General features: G+C 32.7%; 1 protein-coding gene across 2 annotated transcripts in view; it reads left to right on the top strand.

Annotated features, from left to right (window-relative positions):
* The window catches only part of Ubr3 (Ubr3 ubiquitin ligase), a 55,006-nt gene that overhangs the window by 4,859 nt on the left and 30,720 nt on the right, over window positions 1-19,427 (top strand). For both annotated transcript variants that reach the window (XM_074114672.1, XM_074114671.1), the window contains exons 2-10: window positions 4,300-4,513; window positions 5,662-5,790; window positions 7,189-7,321; window positions 12,212-12,347; window positions 12,876-13,009; window positions 13,112-13,340; window positions 13,927-14,106; window positions 15,464-15,690; window positions 16,764-16,919. In XM_074114672.1, coding sequence (XP_073970773.1) covers window positions 4,300-4,513; window positions 5,662-5,790; window positions 7,189-7,321; window positions 12,212-12,347; window positions 12,876-13,009; window positions 13,112-13,340; window positions 13,927-14,106; window positions 15,464-15,690; window positions 16,764-16,919 — 1,538 coding nt within the window. The remainder of the gene's footprint in view (window positions 1-4,299; window positions 4,514-5,661; window positions 5,791-7,188; window positions 7,322-12,211; window positions 12,348-12,875; window positions 13,010-13,111; window positions 13,341-13,926; window positions 14,107-15,463; window positions 15,691-16,763; window positions 16,920-19,427) is intronic.

The following is a 19,427-nucleotide window of genomic DNA, read 5'->3' as shown; positions in this document are numbered from 1 at the left end:
TTGCTTATTTAACTTTATTTTTTAAGTAGTAGATAAACAATATGTGTTTTTATAGTCTATTTATCACTCCATTAATGTATTTTTGTCCTTTTAAACTGAAAGTATTACTTCAACTATTTTTACGTTCTTCTTCTGCTGTAAAATGGAAGATTTGTGATCACGCTACATTTTTGAAATTGCCGATGAGGTTTTTCAGATATGCCTGGCGTAATCTTTGGTACACAACTCATTTGAAGACTGCACATCAACATAGAACTTGCACTCGACTGAAATAGTTATACCCATTAATTAACAGAAACACAATGGTTTTATTTGGAATGCACAAAATACATAGAGAACTCGATATACAAGCCATTCAACTCCTCTCATGACCAAAAACTTATAGACAACTACTTCCATACTGCTAACCACACCTCCATTTACCACCTTGGCGAGTTTACAGCTTCAAGAAGATTGTAATTAAAACTTTATATCAAGATCTTTGAAGAAGAACTGAACTCCATTTAGAAAATGTATTAATATTTGTAAAGCTCTTTAGTGAGTTGGCCCATAATTAATTTATAAAATATACATGGTAAAATTTTCTGGTAATATTGGTGTGAAGTTCTGGGAAATCTGATATTTCTATTTAAATTTAATTGCTAAAAAAGTCGAAAGAGGGTTGGCGTCAGGAGACACTACATATTTGACTGTGAAAATTAAAGCTATTAAATATTTTATCAATTTGGTTGTTGGATGTGTTTATTCTTCCTAAAAATAGGCAATTACTTATTTTTAAATCACGTCTAGAAATCACATATTTATAATGCTCCAAAGATATGTATGCACATCCTTATTGACAGAGGGAGATAACACATTCTTAATTATATATATAAAATTAATTTCTGGTATAAATGAGGAATTCTTACCGAGTGATTTTCATCAGATGATTTGAAATTAAGTTTTGAAAAATAAAATAAAATAAAAATAATTAAAGTTAGTTTTTGTTGTCAGATTGTAATCGAAATATATTTCCCAACCTATTAGGTCTATTTATATAAAACATTTCGCCATTTGGCAGAGCTTTGTGTTTTCACCTCTATTCGAGTAATCTGATTTTTAACACATAAGTTTTATTATTATTTTTTTTTAATGCTTAAGAAAAACTGTGATTATTTCGAATTCAGTTAATTTTATGTTTTCTTATTTTAAAAGTGTTACGAGAAATTTGTTGCCAAATTTTATCCAGCGAATAAATTTAGATTTTTTATTTTATAATTCTTTGGTTTTTAGAGTCATTTAAAATTGTAAATAATGTCAAATTGATTTTTTGATTTTCTGTAGAAGAGGTGATATTAAATATTTGGGGGATTTCTTTATGATTTTTATGAGGACCTCGCAGATTATGCGAGTATTAGGAGAGATTGTTGTAGTAGTCCATTTTTTCCGAAGAGAGATGTGGGACTAGCCATTCTACACGTATCTGCTAGCCTATTATCATTATTCTTAGGTCTTGGGGCGAGCCTCCTTGCAGAGGCTTATTTTACCAACCCCTAGGTGGATTGTAGGTGAATTCCTCCCATCTTACTAGGTCAAGGATCTCTTCTACCAATCTTTGTTGCTATGTGATGTCTTATAGCCTCAGATAAATCAAATATCTCATATTTTTCTATCCCAGAACGTGTTAAAGCAGTATTTGAAGAGCAGTTTTCTTCTCCTCTTCTCTTGACATAGTCTAACCGAGATTCCGGATTAAATAACCACTCCGTGTGGAGATGTTCCCTGAATTTATCGGGCTCCCAGTTAGGATATCATTCAACAGATTCCCACTTGATTTGCAAGGTCTCCACTGTTCTAATTTTTGCACAGATCAGGTCATCTTTGTTTCTTAAAACGGCCTTCCAAATATTTTTCGTGCTGTCGACTTCCTGGCCATAGTACCAATAACAGATTTTGGACAAAAGAATGGAGTAGTGTGCTCTATTATTTTAATATTAATTTTTACGTTCATAAACATAACAATAATAATAATAACAAAAAAAATAATTTGATGAAAATATCAGGTTACGAGTGATATCAAATAAACTCTCCTCACTCCTCATGCCAGCATCTCATTAAAACTTGATTTTGAAACCCCTTAAAAGTTTTACAAACTTACACGTTTTGGAAGTTTGAGGACTTTTTATTGATTTTAATAAAATTCAATTGAAATAATTGATGCACAAAAAAATTACAATTATAATTTTCTCATTTTTTTAGTTCACATTAAAATTTCATTTTGACGTTAAGCTTTTACTTGTTGTGTTTGGATGTAACACGATTATTTTTTTTTTCAAGTAGAGTTTGTGACAGTATTTACTTAGTGAAGCATTTTGTTTTGTATAAGTGCCAAATTTCTGAATTTATACTTAAATTTAGTTTCGCCTTTGACTGAGTTCACACCAATGTCATTAATTCATGCTTTTTTTTATTTATTTATTTATTATTTTTTACTTTCCCTTATCGTTCTTCATATATCGTACCATATTTTTAGTATTGAGATTTTATAAAATTAAATTTTCCTGTTTTTAATTTGTTATACGAGGGTCGTTTGAAAAGTCCGGGCAAAAATAAAAACTACTTAATTTTTTGGGGTAAACCTTTTTTATTTTTCAACATAGTCTCCTTTTAGGCTTATTCACTTCGTCCAACGCTGCTCTAGTTTGTTGATCCCTTCCGAATAATAGGATTTGTCCAAGTCTGAAAAATAGCCATTCGTTTCTGCAATCACCTCCTCGTTTGAATAAAATCTTTTTCCCGCCAGCCATTTCTTCATATTGGGGAACAAATAGTAGTCCGAGGGAGCCAAGTCTGGAGAATAGGGGGGATGTGAAACGAGTTGGAACCCTATTTCCATTAATTTTGCGACCACAACTGCTGAGGTGTGAGCTGGTGCGTTGTCGTGATGGAAAAGGACTTTTTTGTGGGCCAATCGTGGGCGTTTTTCTTGCAGCTCGGTTTTCAAACGGTCCAATAACGATGAATAATATGCACCTGTAATAGTTATACCCTTTTCCAGATAGTCGATGAGGATTATTCCTTGCGAATCCCAAAAGACACTCGCCATAATCTTTCCGGCCGAAGGAACGGTCTTCGCCTTTTTTGGCGCAGATTCCCCCTTGGTAACCCATTGTTTAGATTGTTCTTTGGTCTCAGGAGTGTAGTGATGTATCCATGTTTCATGCACAGTGACGAAACGACGCTTAAAGTCCTGCGGATTCTTCTGGAACAGCTGCAAACCGTCCTTGCAACACTTCACACGATTTCGTTTTTGGTCAAGCGTGAGCAATCGCGGCCCCCATCTTGCGGATAGCTTTGTCATGTCCAAATGTTGATGCAAAATATTATGTACCCGTTCATTTGAGATGCCCACAGCACTAGCAATCTCACGCACCTTCACTCTTCTGTCATCCATCACCATATCATGGATTTTATCAATGATTTCTGGAGTAGTAACCTCAACAGGGCGTCCAGAACGTTCAGCGTCACTTGTGCCCATATGGCCACTCCGAAAATTTTGAAACCACTTATAAACTGTTCTAATCGAAGGTGCAGAGTCACCATAATGTTTATCAAGCTTCTCTTTAGTCTCCTGAGGCGTTTTGCCTTTCATAAAGTAGTGTTTAATCAACACACGAAATTCTTTTTCGTCCATTTTTTGAAAATCACTCGACTTCCTCGATTCAAACGAATGCCAAACACAAAGAAATAGACCGATCTGGCTGAAACTTGGTGTGTGTTCTTCCAAGAGATGCTACTAACTAAACATAACCTCGATACGCGCCAGTGGTGCTATCTTTCTGACTTTGCACGGACTTTTCAAACGACCCTCGTATGTATATTTTTTGAGTTAGGATCTTAAGCAGTAACTGTGATTATGGCTCTTTTTCTATGCTATTGCGGTTACACTCGATCACCATTCTCATAAAAACAGGTCCCTTTCCGTCATCTCAATCTAAATTAGGGTTTACCTTGATAGAAAACAAAGCACATTTCTACTATCTCGAGGTATTGATCTGACTTCCATAATTTATTCAAGGTTTATAATTTGTACTGTTCGATCAATTCGCTATTAAGGAATTCCATTATCGTTTAAGTCAAAGGCAATCACAACTTGATAATCTTCAAAATGTAGCGTGCAATATCTAATTTGGTTACTACATATATCGATTTGCCTAATAACGGAACTATTTAAATCGGCTTTAACAAAAAATTTATTTAACTGGAGTTGTATTATTTATTTAATATTAATTTTTTTTTTTTTTTTTTTTTCTGTTTTAGTGAGACGATATGACAACGCGACTACTTGTGGCCTCGTCTGGACTGCCAATTTCGTAGCATATCGTTGCCGTACTTGTGGGATATCGCCATGTATGTCATTGTGTGCTGAATGTTTTCAACGTGGTGATCATGATGGACATGACTTCAACATGTTCAGAAGTCAGGCTGGCGGTGCTTGCGATTGTGGCGATACTTCTGTAATGAAGGAAACTGGGTTAGTTTTTTAATATCCCAGTAATATAATTAATTAAGTGCCGAATTGAGTTTTAAAAAGTAAGTAGCCGTAACTTGTTTGTTTATTGACAGGGAGAGCAAAAAACCCATTTTGTTTTTCACCATGATTACCAAATTAGTAGATGCTAAAACATCCTACTTTTGAGGCTAGGAAGCTTGAAGATAGACATGCTATTGTTTAGCATGCGCTTTTGTTAATGTATGTTTTCAAATAGTCTTTTTAATCTTACTCCTAAAAAAGCGATAAGCAAAAAAGAAAGCACCTAAAAAAAAGTCAAGTCAGACGATGGCTCAATTTTGTGGAGTCTGCGGACAACAGTTATTCTCACAGTGTGCACCTTACCTATCCTAACTAGCGCTCTTAAATACAGTAGAAGCAAATACTGGCCTCAAAAAGCCTGCGAAGATAGGAGAGCGTGGTGTAAATTAGGGAGCCCAATTTCGAAGCTGGAAAATGTTGCAAAAGCTCCTAGGGGTAGCTTTTTGAAACAGAGGGGAAAGATGTAATAGACGAAATCATCGCTAGAATAGGGACTAAAAACATATGCTCGCTTTAAATAAAGTGCTTCGCTTGAAATCATTCTCGCATGAGGCGAAAACCATCGTTTGTATGGTGATAATTAGACCTGTCGTCGCGTAGGCAAGTGATAGATGGGTACTAGAGTGAAATGGTCCTTTGTCCTAGGAAAAAAGTATTAAGAAAGGCTTTTAATCTGGTTCAGGATATTGGAAAATGAAAAATTCCTCTAATATGAGGCTTCTTAGGTTATTCGGGGAACTCAGCTTTGTGTCCTTCATTAAAAAAAGCAAGCAAGGAATGTTTTGGCCACTCAGAGATAACAGGATTCACGACTTCCTAAAAGGATGATGATAAGGAGGCCGAGGGGGAAAAAAGTCTAAGAAGAAGACGATCTATTCATCCAATTTAACTAATAAGGCTAAATTGCTTTCTAATTAAAAGTAGGATCACTTTTTCTGTTCTGAAGTGAGTCCTAATTCTTTTTAATTTTTCAAAGTGTTTATGAACCAACCGTGATCCACATTTTTTTGTCTGGTTCATTGAATTTTTTTTTTTTTTAACAATGTTAATTGAAATTCTGGACATTGAAATTATGACGGTGTTTACAGGTTTTGTGATCGCCACGGTCCTAAAGCGCAAGTTAATAAACCATCTGCTCCTCATGATTTAATGTGTGTGACGGAGGCAGTAATGCCTAGAATAGTTTTAAGGTTAATTCAGCATCTACGTGAAAGCAGGTAATTATCTTTTTTGTCATATCCAGTAAATTAAAATAAGTATATATAATTTAAATAAAATGATATTTTGTCTTTAAAATAAACTTTTTAGACCGCCTGAGGGATAGGTCTATTTTATTGTACTAGTTTGCAGGGTCAGAAGGGATTTGTAATTAAATTCCTGAATTTTCTCCAGAAACTATGAACTAAGTTTTACAAAATTACCATTCTTGTAAAATATTTAAGGTGCAGCTCATTCTGTTATTCAAATGAATTTATAAACTAGTGATTAATTCGGGAACAAAACAAATTTATAAGGAAGTCTTCAAAGAATTTCATGTGTTGTGGCCAAATTTGAAAAATGTAAAAACCTAAAAAAAGCTACATTTGTAGCTGGCCTTGGTGGACATGGGATTATAAAATAGAATTCAGTTAAATAAATAAAATATGGTGTATGTACTTATTATATACTTCGGACAGTTGTGTATGGGTTGATTGTAGATGGTATTGGGTTGACAAAAGTCTTGCTCGAGAAAGGATCGATTGTGCCGAGAATATTTCCAATATAGGGCGAATTCTATGTGATGCAGCATGCTGATTGTTTTTGTTCTCGTCGAGAATGCGCGGCACCTAGATCTTTATTTCTATATGTTTCCCTAACATACTCTGGTCAATTTACATCATCGTGATATGATTAATGTATTGCTAATTGTTTAAATAATCTTATTTACTGTGATGGAAGAGTAGAGAGCGTAGAGAGTCAAAATGGTTCTTTTGGATCTGGTTGAAACAGAGGGCAGTTTTCGGAGCCTCGTGTCTAGAAACGGCTATCTGGAATTTGTTCAATAGCCTGTACGTCTGAGGTAGTCCTTGCTATTTATGGCAGGATGGAATTTCTACTTTTATTTGGGATTTGTGTTTATGTATTAAATTTTCAAAAATACCACAAATTATTGAAAAACGTTTGAATGAGTTTTTGAAAACTATTCGAACAAATTTCATGTAATCCCTGTACAATATTATTACATGGTTTCAATAAATATACGTATCTCGACATTTCTTTATATTATTTAGTTTGATTACATTTAGATGAAGTTTACATGAAATCCGAAACTAGTTTTACACAATTCATAATATACATTCCGTGTAAATCTAGAGAGGCGTACAATAACTGCTTCTGAACTGTCAATATTATCATGAAATATATTCTTCTAATAGAACTAGACTTTTCGCACCCATTTATTTGTAAAAATCGTTAACTACGTTGGAATATCATGAATTTTTCGTCCATTTTATTATATTTATTCAATTTATTCCATTTTCTTGCATAAATACAGATAAAATCCCCTTATAATGTGTAATTAATATGCTTTCTTCAGATAAATGCTTCAAGATAAAGAATTAATAATACTTTTACAGTAAATCTGGAGTTCCTGATGCCCACTTGGTAGCCATACAAGATGCGGATGCATTTTTATCTATGATCCATGATCTGTGTGCAATGGGTGCAGCAATGAGAAGAGTTATGACCGGTGCACTGACTAATCCCGCCGTAAGTTTCTTTTTTCTTTTACTTTTTATACGTAATTTTTGGGCATCTAGCTGCTAATTGCTTAGTAGTTAGCATGTTCACTTATAGTAACTAATAAATAAAAGTTCATTTGCCTTTGAAAAATGGAATTGTTTATCATCATAGTTGTTTAAAACGTTAAAATTATTAAATAATCACAAATTTTCTTTTCATAATCGGCGGAGTATTGTTGCTAGAATTTAATTTAGACGAATAATTATGCAATGGATATTAAATTTTCGTCAGTGTTAGCTGATGTTTACTCTAAATGAATCTATTCGTTGGTTTCTGAGAAAAGTTATGTAGGAAAAAGGGACAAGAAAAGTAAGCATTACAATGGCGCGTTGATACATGGCCTTACTCAGTCCTCCATTTTGAAACCCAAAGGCTGAATGATTTATTGAACGAAGGTTACCTGAAACTTCTGAGCAACAAAATGTTCTTTTTTGTAAGATAGTAATGGTAAGGCCTGGGTACTACATTTCAGAACTTTAATAATCTCTTTAAAGTCATTTCACCACTGCTGCACCCGATTCATTCCTCTTAATGAGAATACAGTGAACAGTATGAGAAACTAAGATGGCAGGTTATGTTGCTGTAGGTTTTGCACCTTTCTCATATTCAGCGCTATAACTACGCAGTGCTGGAAAAGTGAGTCAACCAAGGTACATGCTCTCTTCTAGACAATCCTCCTCTTGTGATCTTACCCTTCTGCTTTCAACGGTCCTAAAATTAACGCTCACAATTACATATGACTTTTGCTTGAGATGGTTCCTCACCTTTTTTTTTGTATTACGAGGACAATATTGTTATAACCTTTGTTATTCTATCAAGAAAATTAAAAATTGGCTACGACCTTCTTTTGGATTAGTGAGAAGGAAATTCTTACAACAATGAAATTCAATCTTCATTGGCTTTATAGTGGCAATTTTACAACTTTTACTTTTAACTCCTTCAGAAATTTCCCTTTCTAAAATATTCGCTTTCCAAGCGCCTGTAATAGGTGAAAATGCTGGCACTCGACTCGATTAGGCTCTGCACACCAATGACCTCAGATTAAAGAAAAATAATAATAACGGACTCTACTTTCAGTTTCACTGTTTGAAATATTTAATATTTTATTTTATGCTTTGAATTGTGGTCAGAAAGTATTAAAAAGTTAAGAGCTACAAAATAAATATGAAATAAAATAGAATACTTACTTTCTAACATTTTCTCATATTATTAACGATAAAAGGGAAATAAAGCTAAATATTTGTTTTTTCTAAAAAAATTTCTTCTAATAGATATTTTAAATCATCCATGTAAAATCTATACATATAAATATCAGGCTTTAGACGTTGTACACATTTAATGACTTTTCGTGTAGCCTTTAAAGATGAACGTGTTAAAGGTTGTTCTAGAACTATTTATATCTTGGTTTGCAATACACGCTATTTATTGTTTGAAACATTATTTTGAAATATAAATATATACTTTCGGTTTTATTAGTTATTAGTAGACTAGTATCCACAAGTATTATTAATTCTAAACTGATTAATAAATTTAAAAACAGTTCATTTATTTAAAAAAAAAAAATACAATGGTAATGGTAATGATACATTAAAGTTATGTACAGGGTGGGGCAAAAGGTATGAACCGGTTTTAAAGGAATGTAAAACAAAAACAATTCAACTTACAGAAATTATGTTTATATTGTTTTAATTCAGTACAGAATCTAGTTTTTTACATTAAGTTTGAAAGATGGTATCACATAGGTGGCGGCCGTCAGCCGCGATGCACTCTTGAAGGCGAATTCTGAAGTTTTCAACCCCTCTTCTGCACATTTCAATGGGTATTACCGTAACTTCCACTCTGATTCCTTAAGTTCTTGCTGGGCATGTGGACGATGTTTAAAAACTTTTTCCTTTATGTACCCCCACAAAGGATAGAATCAGAGAGGAAGTACCTACGTGAAACTCATTTACCTGAGGAATACCACATGTTAGGGTAGATCCACTTTTCTTTTATTTAATATGCCAGTAACTTCATTCGTTCATAGCATGCCTTTTTGTCGCAATTCAGAATGTTTTTGAATCCCATTGATCTTTAAAAAAAAAAGAAGCTGTGAATTCAATGAAAGTTGAATTGTGTTCCATTGCGAGATGTCAAACTGGATTCTCAGCCGATTTAGGATTTTTTTTATGTTTTAATTGTTGCTCCAAATCCAAATTCGCAACCATAATTAAAAAAACATAAATCTGAAAAATCTCTTAATGATTCATTTAGAGTGGTTAAATAGTTATTGCGATGATCAAATATGTTGCAAATAAAAATAATGTTAAAGAATGAGTTTGATAAACGTCAAATTATGAAAATTTCTAAAATTACTAATATTACATTTAAAAATCCATCTAATTGTTTATTTATTTTTTAAAAATCAAAGATTCGAATGTTAATTACTGTCAGTGAATAATACTGCTGCAAGTTGCAATAACATGTTTGTTACGAGACAGAAAACAATTAAAATTGACTTTGTTTTTATACTCTCCAACTATTTATTCTCTTATATACAAGTTTATATATAGGTGAAGTCTCCAAACAAATTTTGGCAAGCTATTCTATAGGGTCCATTTATTTATTAAGTATACGCAGTTGATTGTAATTTCTTAGTATTCATCAAAATTGATTAATTGTTTGATAAAATTAACAAAAACAAAACAAACAAAAAATCTTGTTGCGATTATATTAATTAGGATGTTAAATGTTAGATCGGAGAAGTGACATTTAAATTTAGGAGATACTAGAATTTTTTTTTGTTAATTACATTGCATTTGATTGAAATGCAAAGAAATTAGACGAGTTGTGATTGACATTTTGTTTATTCATTCATATATCATTCAGTGGCATACTAGCTATTTCGTAGTTCTCACTGAGTATAAGGTTAAATAAACCAAAGATAATCAATAATAAGGGATCATTTTAGTACAATAGAATTTAAGAAGTGCCTTATTAATTGTATTTAAAGTAATTTGTTAAACATAAAAAGAAAAATCAAATGTTTGCTCTAAAACGTTCAGATGATTGAATCTTGTTGCTGATAAACTACATAAATAAATGTTGTTGCTGATAAATTAAATGCTGCACTCATCTCATCTCCATTCTCTTTTGTTGGAATGTAATGTTATAGCTTCTCTCATTAAAGCTGTGCATCAGACTTTCATATGAATTATTCCAGTGAATACTAGATATTTTGTACAACGAAAGTTGAAAAGAATTTTAGAGATTTATTAGTGACACCATTAAGAAGTAGAACCTATCTGCTTTGAGTTGTTTTGATGGACTAGCATATTACTGAACAAAAATCACAAAAAATCAGCCATCAAAATGTTTACACTTAATGAGAAATGTGACCCTAAAGACTTCATAAATACTCATGAAATGAAAAACTATGGTTTTATTTATTTATAATATAAGTTCATTGATTAATCAGTTTTTGCAGCTTAGATCGGAGATTTACTTTCGTTTTTTCAATAACTTTTCTCTTATCATTTTTTTTTTTTTACCCAAAAATGAATTCCAGTTATCATTTAAGTGAACATGATTAAATGAAAATATTAACATTATCGGAAGGAGAATCACATATGAAGGTTCAACATAAACAAATAAAAGAACGCTTAAATTTTGGAAAGGTTCTACTTCTTAATGGTGCTTGTCACAATTAAATCTCTAAAATTCTATTCAACTTTCGTTGCACAAAATATCTAGTATTCACTGGAATAATTCATATGAAAGTCTGATACACAGCTTTAATGAGAGAAGCTGTAAGTTTTTCTGAAACTAATTATAAAGATAAAAGAAACATCAGTGGTGCAAAACAAAATGTGCAGGTTTCATAATTAAAACATTTAATGAAATTGTTAAATAAATTGACAACCTAAACATCCAGATCCCAGGTTTATTATTATCATAAAATAAATATTCTGAAATATACTGAAAGCGGGAGCAGCCGAATTGGGACTGGAGATTAATTTCGACAAAACGGAATATATAGTCTCCAGTAGAAGACCAAATAGGCAAAACGCTCTAACTGTAGATGGATACACCTTCAAGAGCAAGGACCAGTTTAAATAACTAGGTACAATAATCACTGCAAAAAATGAAGTGTCTCAGGAGATTAGAGCAAGGTTGATGGCAGGAAATAGGTGCTATGCAGCACTTCACAATGCAATTAAAAAGCAAGACGGTTTTGAGAGAAATCAAGATAAATATATACAAAACCGTAATAAGACCTATAGTGACCTATGCAGCAGAAATCTGGGTTTTAACGAAAGAGCAGAAGAAAAGTTTAAGTACCTAGGAAAGAAAAGTTTTAAGAAAAGTATATGATCACGTGAGAAGTGGTGACAGGTGGAAAATGAGATCCAACTCAGAACTGAGGGAGCTGTACCATGAGCCGGATATAGTGGAAGTGGTAAAAGCTAGTAGACTGAGGTGGATTGGGCATGTAGAAAGAATGGGAAAAGAGAGAATGCCCAAGAAAGCAATGGATGGTAAACCAGATGGTAGAAGATTGAGGGGTAGGCCGAGAATGAGATGGTTGGACAATGTGGAGGAGGATGTCCGCAGACTAGGTATTAGGAGATGGCGAGTCAAAGCGCAAGATCGAGAGGTTTGGAAGGAATTGTCGAGGAAGCCAAGGGTCTCCATGGCCCGTATATCTTTACTATAGAACCTTACTATTTCAAAATGGAACTAGGTTAGTTTGAAATCTTCCAAAACATGAACTGTGACGTATTCTAGAATTATATTTATATTAATATTATTATAAGATACCTCTCATTAATGACGCATTTAAAACTTTTATAGTAAATTAATTTGTTTTTTGTTTAGATATACAAGCAATTTACTGATAGCGGTCTGTATCCAGAAGGAAGTGAATTCGCTAGATACATGGAAGAAAGTCATAGGACGTACGAAGAAGCTGTAAAATCTCTTCCAAATCCAGAACCTACTTCAGAATTTCAAGGTTGGTTATAGTAAATTATAAGTGTTGTTCATTCTTTTTGGTGACTGATTCATAGTTTCAATAGGATGAAAAAATAATTGCTATTTCAGTCGTGATACATTTATTCTGCCGAGCTTTCGACCTAGGGACTAGGTCATCTTCAGGGCTAGTTTACAAAGTAATATTTTTACATTTCAGGGTTGGTGTGTCTTCTGTCTTGTCTGTTCATGGACTGTCCTGACCAGCCCTGACTAGTCCCTAGGTCGAAAACTCGGCAGAATAAATGTATCACGACTGAAATGGCAATTATGTTTTTATCCTATTGTTAATTATAAGCATTTCGTTTTTCGAAATAATAACATTATTACAGCTCACTGTCCGGTGATGGACAGTGTTGTCTGTAACGAGAGAACACTGTCCGGAAGCCGGCAGTGCACTGGAAAAAGCTCCGGGCGCTAATGACCTCAGCTGTTGATGCGCCAAAAAAAAAAAATAAAAAAAAAAAATTTTTAAACCAATCAATTAAAATAATTTATCTTAATGTTACAGACATTGCTGCCCTCCAAGAAGTGTTAGTCCATAGAACATTTCTAGAAGAATTAGTATTTTGGACTGTAAAATTTGAATTTCCACAAAAAGTTGTTTGTTTGTTGCTTAATATGTTGCCAGATCCAGATTATAAGGTAATTATCATAATTTGCTACTTTAATTATTGAAATTTTAAGAATTGATAGCCAATTATATCAATGTATTAATTTTTTGTTCTTCATTTTCTTCGTAATTAGGAAGCGTTAACTCAAGCATTTGTACTCCACTATTCTCGCATATCAATGATGTTGGAACGTTCGTCCGATCCTGATACCCTATCGAATCGAGTTGTACATGTTAGTGTACAGCTATTTTCAAATGAAGCATTGGCTTTACGAATGGCTGAAAAACTTAATTTACTCCATGTAATGGTTATATCATTGAAATATATGATGGTCAAAATCCTTATACCCAACGTACTTCATGGTAAGTTTAAATTTAATGTGCGGAAGTAAAAGTACACTAATTTTCTAGTTTTATAAATAGGTTATAGCTTTTATTTTAATTGACATTAATTTCATATTTATTATTAAGTAGGTTCGTTCCCAAAGTGGGCGGTGAAATGACTCAGATTCAATCTGAATTCATTTTTTAAAAAAAGAGGCGTTGAAAAAAGCTCTAAAAATAAATTGGCACAGCAAAATCAAAATCTTCAAAATTTAATGAGATTTAATAGTTTTTGATCTCATTGAATCTATTTTATACTCCCTTTACTTCGGGGATAGAGTTCTTAGAAAAACAAGAAGACGCCTTAAAAGCAAATTTGATTAACTCCAATAAATAAATCCAAATAAAAAAAATACAAATAATTAAAAGAAAGGTTATTACTACTTTTCTGGAAGATTAGGACGAAGAGAATTAAGGTGGTTAGGGGATTAAGTCTGATTAGATTTGGGTGCTCACAGCCATAAAGTTTTCTGAAGAAATTACTAGTCTTTTTTCAATTAAAACTAATGTTTTCGTCTTTATGATTTTCACAAATGATAATTTTTTTTCTCAAATTTTGTTTCAGATCCAGAAAAAAATTTTCACTATGTTGTTGACTGCGGCAGGCAGGTGATGAAAGAACATTGTTACTGGCCTCTTGTATCAGACCTAAACAATGTCCTTTCACATAGGCCTGTAGCAGTCAAATTCATGAGTGATGATGCCCTATTAGAAATGTGGTTTACTTTCCTCCAAATGTTTCAAGGTAAATAGATTTTAATATTTATATTTTATAATTATTTTACTTTTTCCGAATAAAATCTTTAAGCTGAAGGGCTCTCAGAACCCTTTGTAGAAAAAAAAGGGAAATAAAATTATACGAGGTGTGGCTAATAAATAACGAGACTATTGCTGTAAAACATTTTGTTTTAAATTTATAGATATTTAGTTATTATCACCTTCAATATACACCCCTCCCCTATCCCTACAACGCTCCATGCGAATTTACCATTGTTCGAAACAGTGCTGGAAGTCTTTTTCTGTGAGCTCCTGCTTGACGCGTGCCGCCTTTTCTTTCACAGCTTCAACGGACTGAAATCGTGTTCCTTTTAATGCAGATTTGACTTTTGGGGAACAGATAAAAGTCACATGGGGCCAGGTCAGGCGAATAAGGCGGATGTGGCCTAAAACTGGGATGTTGTACTTGGCTAGAAACGTCTTGACAGACAATGCAGTGTGAGCCGGCGTGGTCTTGATGGAGAACCCCGTGACTTGTTCTTCCACAAATCGGGTCGTTTTTTCCTTACTCTTTTACGGAGTTGAGCAAGCACCTCACGGTAGTAATGTTGATTAATTGTAATTGATATTTTCATCTCCGACGTCTTCTCGGCCATCTTGTAAACGCTTGAACCACTCAAAAACTCGCGCACGTGATAAACATTCATCGCCATAAACTTCTTTTAATAAAAGATAAGTTTCAGTAGCGGTTTTACCCAGTTTCATGTGAAATTTCACGACAATTCGTTGCTCTACTACATGTGTAGTATCATGTTTTCGGCACAATGAAACTAACACCTCTTACACAAACGATGGTTCCCGTCAGACAGATTTCTCTACAAACACGTGAGACGCTGCAATCGAAATTGCTTTACGCTGCACAGCTATTGGTCGTTAAGATTTGGCGCATGCATAGTTTTTCTGTAGCAGCATCAGTCTCGTACTATGTTTAGAAGTGTTTTTAGAAAAAGACAATGTAAAATTTATTTATATAACTTGAGAAAGAAACGAAACAAACTGTTGTCCGTAAAGGTTTTCAAATTTTATTGAGTAACTATATATCTACATCTACAAAATATATCTTCAAAATAATAATGAAATTGAATTGCGAAATTTGTTCAAATTTTCCGTTGACCAGGTTATGTAATTAAAGCTCTTTAAAGCACCGTAACTTATGGGTGTTTATAAATTTAATTTAAGTAAGACCTGTCTAGTCGGATTTAAATTTGATTAAATCTACATATATGTTCCATTTATTGGACCAAATTTTTACATTTCTTATATAAAATAATAATATAATAAGTTAATAATAGGACTAACAATTAATAATAATCTTTTTTTTATAGGAATGAATGTGAATCAGAGAGAAATGTCAGCTCACGTTGAATTTGAACCAAATACATATTACGCTGCGTTCTCTGCTGAACTTGAAGCATCAGCTTATCCTATGTGGGCATTACTATCACATCTCAGGGACTCATCAACGGTCGATTTGACACATAGAGTACTTACTGCTGCCCTTAATGCACTCCAAGAATGGTTTGATGCCATCAATCTAACTCAGCCTAATATAGTAAGTAAAAATTAATTTAATTTCCTAATATGTATTGAATAAGTATTATTTTTGCTCTCTGAAATGAAATAACGTGAGTAAAAAGTACTTTTGGATTACTGCAATGCTTTGTTTGCAATTCTACTATTTCATAGCATGGTTGTTCTTTCTAGTACTTTCCATGAAGTCTTTAAGACTTGAACAGAAGACAATTAAAATATAGAGAATTGCAGTGTTTTAAAATAATACCAACTGCTAATATGAGCATCCCTTTTTCTATTAAAAAATGTCTCATAATAAGGCGATACAAATTTCAGAAGCCTTCATTTTGCTAAAGATTTCAAATTTTTTTAGTACGTTTGGTACTTAGTAGGATTTGATGATGGGAATGTCGAAAATTTGGGATGCGAACTGCTTCTATTCTTCCAGTAAAAATTGTATTCAACTAACTTGAATTTTTGAGAATTTTGAATTTATTAAGAATGTGAAAAACCCGGGAACTGATAGGAGAGTGTCGACAATGATCATGCAGCAAATTCTTCTGCATTACCTCAAACAGTACCTCTTTCTTCATGGAGGTCTTCAAGTGTTTGACTAATGTAATCTCGGATCTTGTTTTCTTGCCTATTAACGAACGCAGAATTGCTTCCGTTAGATTCTATTAAGTATAAGAAGTTCGAAATAAATCTTTGGCAATGAAAAATGGTAAAGACTTCTTTGGATGAGGAGATATGGTGGCAATATGATTCTTCCAAGGTTAACTCTTATTTTCCTTCAACTTGAGAGTCCTCAGCCATTATTTTAGCACAATTTCTATCTCTCCCTCCCTCGGAATGTGATTCTGTGGTTAATGCAAAATTCAACCACGAAAAATCACTGGTGTTTTATTTAGTTACTGATTTTACATTCATTTATTTCTCATAGTGAGAAAAATATTTGCAATTACTGTTTAGCTACAGTTCAAGAAGTAAAGAAAAAAATTCTAAACATGTTTAATTTAAACAATTCTACACTTTTGTGAAGTAAAGTATATTAGAAATTATCTTAATAAACTTATTATTATTTATAACTTTTTTTCTTCTTTTTTCCCACAGGTTGAAAATTATCAAGTATCTTTTCATCTTCCGCTCCATAGATATTTTGCTGTATTTATGTGTCAAGCTGTAAATATGCAAGGAAGAGCTCTAAGCGAAGTGCTTCCTCCAACTAGTATGCTTCAACTCATCATGGTCCATCCACTTAGAGTACAGGTAAGTCTCTACTTCTTTTTTATTTTATTTTATTGTTTTAAAAAAATAAGGCGTAAAAGTTCAATTTCATTGTGGGAAAAAATGTTAATATTCGACGAATTAAGTGATAAGCAGTTTATATTTATAGAATTACGTCTTGGAAAAGTTAAATGTGAATGTCATTTCATAAAATTTTAGCTTTCTTTATATTATTTAATTATTTTGCTTCTTTCTATTGTAATTATATAGATGAAAATTGATGGTTTTTCTCAATTTCATCGCGTGGTCTAGAACCTTCCTTGTTCTTAAGTTTTTTCTTAAATCTTCGTTCATCCCTTCAACACCTCCATTTCAAGCCCCGCGTTTTTGCCTTTTTGTCTTTAGCATAATTTTCTTCAAGAACAGAAAATAATTGCTAGAACTTTGTGAAAACTTGTTGAAGTTTCTTATCTGCTTCATCAAACTGACATCGCGCACTCCATTTCCATCTTCAAACCTTTTCCGGCTCCAGTTCACCATTTTACAAATGTTTTATTGATTTATTGTATTCTATTGAAAGCATGTATGGTGCTAGTATGATGAATTCCGTCTAGTAAATGGAAAATACTCTAGTCACTCGTGTTACTACTTTCTATTTGTTGGCGAAATGTAGGTAGTAAATTATTAGTTTGCGCGTACCTTTTTTCACGTCACCCAGCCTTGGTTGTTACAACATGATACCCGCTTCAAAATATGTGCTATTACTACTTCAATTTTAATTGTTTACTTTAATGATAGCAGGAACCAGGGTGTCCAATTTTTAGAGGGGAAAAAGGCTTAGACATATCTTACTTTAAATATTATCAATAAAACAAAATTACGATCAACTCTGACAAAGTTGCTCTGCTATGTCAACTTTAAAGCCCCCCGATTTGGCAGAAACTAGAAAACTTAAATATACGTACATAGGTATATTTAAGTTCTTTACGAAACAAGCTAGGAGAAGCAAATACAAAGAATAGGTTTGTGGTTCTCTTTTAACAAAGCGCTACCGTTTTAAACGAAATAGTTGATTCTCACTATTAGTGCGCTATATGTAATACACATCGTTAATTAAGATATTAATAACCAATATTCAGGTAAAAAAAATTAATTTCCAAAATAGAACGATAAGATTTGCAAGATTTTTCAACTTATTTTTAGTGTCTAACAAACTTCTTAAATTTGTCTTAACTATCGTCAAAATTATTTAAAAATTTGTTTTTGTTCGTTTTTAAAGATGAAATTAGTTTTAGTCTCCTTCCAACACAAATTAAAATTTAATAGTAATTTAATAATTCTTTGAAAAGTCTAAAGATAAAATAATCATAATTATTTCAAAGTTACATACTTAAGCAAGTTCAGTGTGGCAAAAACTTGTATGTAAGTGATATTTGGAATGAACACGGTTTATGGTTTTATGGAACATTAATGGTTTTCTTATTGTGGTTTGTGGAATGAGAACTTTTAGCTCTTCACTTTATTGATTGCTTAACTTTATTACGTCTGCTTTTTTTATAATCTGTTATATACTTACGTTTTTAATTATCAGTGTTTACTGTAGTTTATCTTTTTCATTCTTTTATAGTTATAGTTTCTATCGAATATAATCTTTAACAATAAGGCGCTCCATTTTGGGTTGTTTTAATTGTTTTTAATCCTTATATGGAAATGATTTCCATTTTTGTGCTTATTTTCAATTTTTTCTTTCTTTTATCTAATTGCAACAGCTAAAATATCATTATCGTTTCACTATAGCTTTTGTTATTAAAAAAAAAAATTTTTTTTGCCTAAAGGTTGATTTGCCTGATCAAATTTGGATTCATTCCTAGGTGTCTCAACTTAACCTGAGATTCTGAACATTAAATGACTTCTCGACGTACATATTCAAGTAACTGTATACTATTGTTCCAAGCGTTAAACCATCCAATTCTAACCGATTTTTATACCCTACAGTCTAAATTTATAAGAACAGTGGTTAATGCTTTTTTATAAGTTTCTAATCGGACAATATACTCGTTATTATTATTATTTTTTTTTTTTGGCGCATCGACTGCTGAGGTCATTAGCGCCTACTCGTTATTATTCCGTACTTTTCTGAAGTAGCCTGTTCTTATTTTATAAAACCACACAAATCCAACAGTCCATTAATAACTCTCGCAACATGTCTTCCAGAACATTTTAACCTTAAAATCCTCATCGCAATCATCCTAAATCGGCTGTGGTTACGTGACCTATCTCACGCGTAGTGCCAATCTCTTTAGCAACGTAGCCATTTAACGGCTTTCTGTTTTCATCTAATTGGACGCTTGACGTTGACGTTCTCTCCACTTCATTTACGTAGGTTAGGGAACGTATTGGTTTGGTACATGCATTTGTGTATTTACATACCATAAAACCAAATCTTGATTATCTTAACTCTTTTACTTGCGATAAATTGTGTACAATCGCAAATAAATAAACAATTAATAATAATAATAATAATATTCTGTGAATTTATGTAATGTTTGT

This window comes from Rhodnius prolixus, unplaced genomic scaffold, assembly GCF_049639745.1.
Source record: "Rhodnius prolixus isolate KJV_2025 unplaced genomic scaffold, Rpr scaffold_7, whole genome shotgun sequence".
Classification (NCBI taxonomy): domain Eukaryota; kingdom Metazoa; phylum Arthropoda; class Insecta; order Hemiptera; family Reduviidae; genus Rhodnius; species Rhodnius prolixus.
The sequence above is the reverse complement of the archived record's forward strand: the minus strand, read 5'-3'. Positions and strand labels throughout refer to the sequence as shown.